This window comes from Heterodontus francisci, chromosome 6 (genome assembly GCF_036365525.1).
Source record: "Heterodontus francisci isolate sHetFra1 chromosome 6, sHetFra1.hap1, whole genome shotgun sequence".
Classification (NCBI taxonomy): domain Eukaryota; kingdom Metazoa; phylum Chordata; class Chondrichthyes; order Heterodontiformes; family Heterodontidae; genus Heterodontus; species Heterodontus francisci.
This window is the reverse complement of record NC_090376.1, coordinates 8,018,959-8,025,529: the sequence shown is the minus strand read 5'-3', so window position 1 is coordinate 8,025,529 and position 6,571 is coordinate 8,018,959. Positions and strand designations below refer to the sequence as shown.

General features: G+C 44.3%; 1 protein-coding gene across 1 annotated transcript; it reads right to left on the bottom strand.

Moving 5' to 3' along the window:
* Positions 1 to 5,647: 5,647 nt before the first annotated feature.
* On the bottom strand, positions 5,648 to 6,571 carry tpbgl (trophoblast glycoprotein like). Its single transcript, XM_068034398.1, has one exon. It carries the CDS (start codon positions 6,569 to 6,571, stop codon positions 5,648 to 5,650), a length of 924 nt encoding a protein of 307 aa, XP_067890499.1.

The window sequence follows — 6,571 nt, the reverse complement described above, 5'->3', positions numbered from 1 at the left end:
GCCAGCATTTATTGTGGTGGTGAGCTGCCTTCTTGAACCGCTGCAGTCCATCTGGTGCAGATACACCCACAGTGCTGTTAGGAAGGGAGTTTCAGGATTTTGATCCAGCGACAGTGAAGGAACGGTGATACAGTTCCAAGTCAGGATGGTGTGTGACTTGGAGGGGAACTTGGTGTCCCCATGCATCTACTGCCCTTGTCCTTCTAGTTGGTAGAGGTCACGGGTTTGGAAGGTACTGTCTAAGGAGCCTTGGTGAGTTGCTGTAGTGCATCTTGTACATAGTACACACTGCTGCCACCATCGGTGCTGAAGGGAGTGAATCTTTAAAGTGGTGAATTAGGTAAATTTTATTTGGACCCACTTCTTTTGTGTTGCTATTCATCCATAGGAACAACAGGAGGCCATTCAGCCCCTTGAGCCTGTTCCGCGCCATTCAGTTGGACCATGGCGGATATGTACCATATCCCCATTTACCCTCCTTAGCTCCATATCCTTTGAGTAGTTAGAATGTGGATCTCACTACCACATGGAGTAGTTGAGGTGACTTAAGTTAACTTAAGTTAGATAAGCACATGAGGGAGGAAGGAATAGCATGTTATGCTGATAGGGATAGATGAAATGGGTGGAGGTTAGTGTGGAGCATAAACACTGGCATAGACCTGCTGGGTCAAATATTTTAGTGCTGTAAACGCTCTGTACCCTTACCCAATAAAACTCTGTTGACCTCAGTCTTGAAAGCTTCAACCAACCTGCAGCATCCACAGCTTTTTGAGGGAGAGAGTTCCAGATTTCCACTACCCCTTTGTGTGAAGTAGAATCATAGAATCATTAGGGCACAGGAGGCCATTTGGCTCATCGAGTCTATGCCAGCTCTCTGTAGAGCAATCCAGTCAGTCCCATTCCCCTGCTCCATCCCTGTAGCCCTGCAGGTCTATCTCCCTCAAGTGCCCTTTCGAAATCGTTCACCATCTCTGCTTCCTCGTAGGCAGCGAGTTCCAGATCATTACCACTCGCTGCGTAAAAAAGTTCTTCTTCACATCCCACCTGCATGTCTTGCCCAAAACCTTAAATTTGTGACCCCTGGTCCTTGTACCATCAGTTAATGGGAACAGCTTCTCTGCTCTACTAAGAACAATCCCAACTTCTCCAGTCCCTTAACATTATTCAAGTCCCTCATCCCTGGGACCATGCTAATAAATCTCTTCCTCACCCTTTCCAAGTCCTTGATATCCTTCCTAAAGTGTGGTGCCCAGAACTGGAAACAATACTCCAGATGAAGCCTGAGTATGTTATAACGGTTTAGAAAATCTTCAACATTTGAAGTCACATCCAATGTACAACACAGAAACAGGCCATTCGGCCCAACAGGTCCATGCCAGTTTTTGTGCTCCACAAGAGCCTCCTCTCAACCTCCCTTCATCTCACCTTATCACCCATGTCCTTCTATTTCTTTCTCCCTCATGTGCTTATCTAGCTTCCCCTTAAATGAAAGTTCTTTATTATGTACCTCTTTGGGAAGCCAGTTGAACAAAGTAAATTGGAGCTCCCATTGACTTGCAACTAGATGAATGCTCACACCGAGACAGATTTATCTGAACCTTGTGAAGTGGAGTGAAATGTACGACTGGAGAATTGCTTGGCACCATTTAAGATCGGCAGATTTGCTGCAGAATTTAATTAAAATAGCGATCACACATCACATATATCAGCACCATAATTAAGTGTCTGCAAGGAAGAATTTTTCTAGTCACAGAAACCTCCATGTCTAAACCTCTGCTGCTCATACCCTGATACCACATCCCCTTCATCCATCACCCGCTGTGCTCACTGATCTGCATTGGCTCCTGATCTGGCAATGCCTGGATTTTAAAATTGTCATCCTCATGTTCAAGTGTCTCCATGGTCTCGACCCCTTCCCTATCTCTGAAACCTCCTCCAGCCCTTTGACTATCTGGGCAGGGCTGTGGGACTAATTGGATAGGTCGTTCAATGAGCTGGCACAGATGGGATGGGCTGAATGGCCTCCTTCTATGCTGCATCATTCTTTGATTGTATGAATGAAAGCAAAGCATCTTTCTGTAGTCTACTGGTTATGCTCTCCTGTGAGATCATGGAGTAACACAGTGCAGAAGGGGTCCATTCGGCCCATCGTGCTGGTGGCAGCTCGTTGAAAGACCTATCCCACACCCTCTGCTCTTTCCCCACAGCCCTGCAAATTTCCCCTTTTCAAGAATTTATCTAATTCCCTTTTGAAAGTTACTATTGAACCCTCTTCCACCGCCCCTTCAGGCAATGCGTTCCAGATCACAGCAATTCACAGTGTAAAACAATTCTCCTCTGGTTACTGACCCTCCTGCCAGTGGAAACAGTTTCTCCTTGCTTACTCTATCAAAACCCTTTCATAGATGATTTATTTTTGTGAACAAACATGAATTGACTTTGAGAATTCAATTATTGAGTTGGTCAGTTGTGAAATCACAATGGTTCTCATTACAGGCTTGAAATTGGTTCAGTGACACAGAACAGTGCCACCTCATGTATTTTCAGATGCTACGTAATTCCCTGCTGGTTGCTGTATCTAATTAAATATATCTGTTTCTATCTCTGTATCCTCAATCTGTTGGCTCTCACTGACCATTGTGCTACAGGATGCAGATACCCTTCAGTACCTCATCCAACTGCTCACTCTTTAGAGTTCAATCGAAATATTTAACCATGAAGGGCATCACAGTAGGGCCCAGCAACAACAACAACTTGTATTTATAGAGCACCTACAACGTAGTCAAAAAGAAACATGTTTAACGTTAGCCAGAGTGCATCATTTTGACAACATTTTCCAGGGAGTTACACATCTGCCTCCACCCACCCACAACACAAGTGAGGAAATGACAACAACAAAACCTTACACCTCTATGGCACCTTTCATGACCTCAAAACGCTTTACAGACAATGAAAGACTTTTGAAGTTTTGCAATGTATGAAATGCAGCAGTCCATGTGTGCACAGCAAGCTCCCACAAACAACAATGCTTAGTGATGTTGATTGAGGGATAAATATCAGCCAGGACACCGGGGAGAACTCCCCTGATCTTCTTCAAAAAAAAAACAACCATGGAATCTTTCACATCTACCTAAGAGAGCAGACAGGGCCTCAGTTTAATGTAAATAAAAACAATATACTGCAGATGCTGGAAACCTGAAACAAAAACAAGTGCTGGAAATACTCAGCCGATCTGGCAGCATCTGTGGAGAGGGAAGCAAAGTTAACATTTCAGGTTTGTGACCTTTCATTAGAACTGGCAAAGGTTAGAAAAGAATTAGGTTTTTAGCAAGTGAAGGGGAGGGGGATAGGGAAGAGAACAAAGGGGAAAGTGTTCCCCCTTCCCCTAGCTGAGATTAGCTACCTCAGCGCAGAAACAAAATTAAACCCAGGAAATCCTTTTTAAAAATTCTTTCATGGGATGTGAGCATCACTAGCCAGGCCAGCGTTTATTGCTTATCCCTAGTTGCCCTTGAGAAGATGGTGGTGAGCTGCCTTCTTGAACCGTTGCAGTCCATTTGCTGCAGGTACACCCACAGTGCTGCCAATATGCCCTCTCTCAGCTCTTTACTCCACCACTCAATTCAATTTGAATAAACAGATCGCTTTAAATTTATCACAACAAAACTCAAAACATTCACGTTAATGCTCCTACCATATGCGGTCATTTCACAGGTACTTTTAATTAATATAAATATAAATATAAGTTGCATTCACACTTACAATGAGACTACAGAATATCTAAACTGGAAAAATTACCTAATGACTAAAGTAGCACGTGCCTCGAAATATTGCTGAGGTCTGTCAGTATCTGTAAAGAGAAAAAGTTGTTTTAACGCTTCAGGTCCTGAACTCTGCTGCAGCAGTTACCTGGTCACATTCGCTTAAACAGACGCAAATTTCATTGTAGCCATTGTTACTGATGGAAAGTCACATTTTTAAGGATGTAATTACAGTCAGCAAGATTGCTAGAAAGCATATGCTTTGGAAGATGAAAAAAATGGGTGATAAAAGCCGAGAAGGTGGAGATAAGTCCCACACTAAATGCAGCAATCACACATCAGTATGTGCAAAGAAAGAACTTGCATTTCTATTGTGCCTTTCATGACTGCAGGATGTCCCAAAGTGCTGCACAGCCAATGAAGTACACTGCAATGTAGGAAACACAGCAAGCTCCCACACACAGCAATGTGATAATGACAAATTTTAGTTTAAGGATATCGGCCAGAACTCCCCTGCTCTTCTTGCAATAGCGACCATGGGATATTTTCCATCTATCTTGGACCATGGGTCAATGTCTCACCTGAAAGACAACACTACAGCACTCCCGCAGTACTGCTGCATCAGTCTAGATTTTGTGCTGAAGTCAGGCTTGAAGATATAATCTACTAAATCAGAGGCAAGGGAGCTACTCACTGAGCCACAGCAGCAAGTCACCATTACAGCTTGTACCACCAGAGATTGCTTAATGGAACTACGGAGGTGTGCTGAATGTGTGATCACCTCAAACATTAACCTGTCAACTACTGAGCCTTCACCCTCTAGCATTTACTGTGTTTACATCAGATTTCTGAAATTCCATATTTGTTTTGTCTTATATACCTTTAAAATATAGCCCAGCTCCATCTTGTGTGGCACAAGATCGTAAAGGTTTTTATTCCAGGTTATTTATATCTAACAGGAGTAGCAGAACGGTTAATAAATATGGAAATATCTGTTGCTGCCTGCAACCAAAACAAGGATAATCACTTAAGGAAAGGCTTCCTCAGTTCCTTTTCAAAAGTAAGGAAAAGCCCAGGAAAATTTTAGCTGATTCCTGTGTCTCAAATCCTCCGGTATCTTTACAGAGTCACAAGACAAACATAGAAAATCTTCCATCATATTTATGATGTTGCTAATACAAAGGAAGCAGAGGGCGGCACAGTGGTGCAGTGGTTAGCACCGCAGCCTCACAGCTCCAGGGACCCGGGTTCGATTCCGGGTACTGCCTGTGTGGAGTTTGCAAGTTCTCCCTGTGTCTGCGTGGGTTTCCTCCGGGTGCTCCGGTTTCCTCCCACAAGCCAAAAGAATTGCAGGTTGGTAGGTAAATTGGCCATTATAAATTGTCACTAGTATAGGTAGGTGGTAGGGAAATATATAGGGACAGGTGGGGATGTCTGGTAGGAATATGGGATTAGTGTAGGGTTAGTATAAATGGGTGGTTGATGTTCGGCACAGACTCGGTGGGCTGAAGGGCCTGTTTCAGTGCTGTATCTCTAATCTAATCTAATCTAAATCTTACCGTATGCTTACAATGTTGTTAACATAGAGCAAGTTGAGGAAATAGGCTTCATACTACAGCAGCAGTGAAGAACGTGACACAACAGGCTATTGTGCATAATTCTAGTTATCAACAACACAGTAATTTATTACATGCACCTATCTACATATTACACACAAGAAATGTACAAAATAATACCTTAACATACGCACAAAGTTAGTCAATATTGTTCTTTCACTAATTGATACACATTCAGTTATTAATTGGAGTCTATAGAGATAACAGTAAGGGAGGCTACCAACACTTGAAGGGGATCACCACTGGCCATCTTCTTGTGACGAGGCCAGACTAGACTACAGCTGTAACACTGGCCAGCCTGGGCTCAGGGTCCTGTTCGTATCTGTATTGGTAGCCATCCATCTGATCATGACAAGCCTCTCGGAAAGTTCTGGCCCATCTCTCTATGCCTTTCCTGTTCAAGTACAAGACCATGAGAAAGGTGGCTCCAATGAGAGCCAAGACAATTCCGAAGAATACATAGGAAGCAGCCGTATCTTCCGGGCACTTGAGGTCTTCAGGTCTCAGTTGGCCGAGGATGCTTCCACTCAAGGTCTTAGGACTGAAGCAAGTGAGCCATTGCCCATCGGCAATCTGAGATGTGTTCTTTAACCACCAATAAACAGGTTGCAGGTCACAGTCGCATATCAGTGGATTGGAGAACAAGTAGACCTTAAGCTTACTGTGCTTCTGCCAGCTGGAGATAGTCCCCCTGCCAATACGAGACAAGAAGTTGCACCTTAGATCCAACACCTCCAAGGTGGAGCTGGTTGACATTCCTTCTGAAAGCCTGGTTAGATAGTTCCCAACCACCTGGAGCTCAGTGAGGTTGGGGAGATTGTTGGGATGCAATGCTGCCCAGAGCTGGTCCTCCAGTGCGGGCTGAAGAGCGTAGTTCATGCTTAAACTCTGCAACTGACAAAGCCCAAGGAATGCATCTGCGGCGATTGACGCCAGTACATTGCCGCTTAAGTTTAAGGTCCTAAGGTTGGCCAAGCCTTCAAAGGCGGAGGACTCAATGCCTTGGATCTGGTTAGCCTGGAGAGAAAGGATTCGCAATCGACCAAACCCAGAGCCATTACCTATGAAAGCCGACTCCCTCAAGACCGAGATGTTGTTGCCGGTGATGAGCAGGTTCTGTGCACAAGGAGGGATTCCCCGTGGGATCTGGGTCAGGTTCGAGTTGCTGCACTCCACCAGCCTTGACTTGTCCAT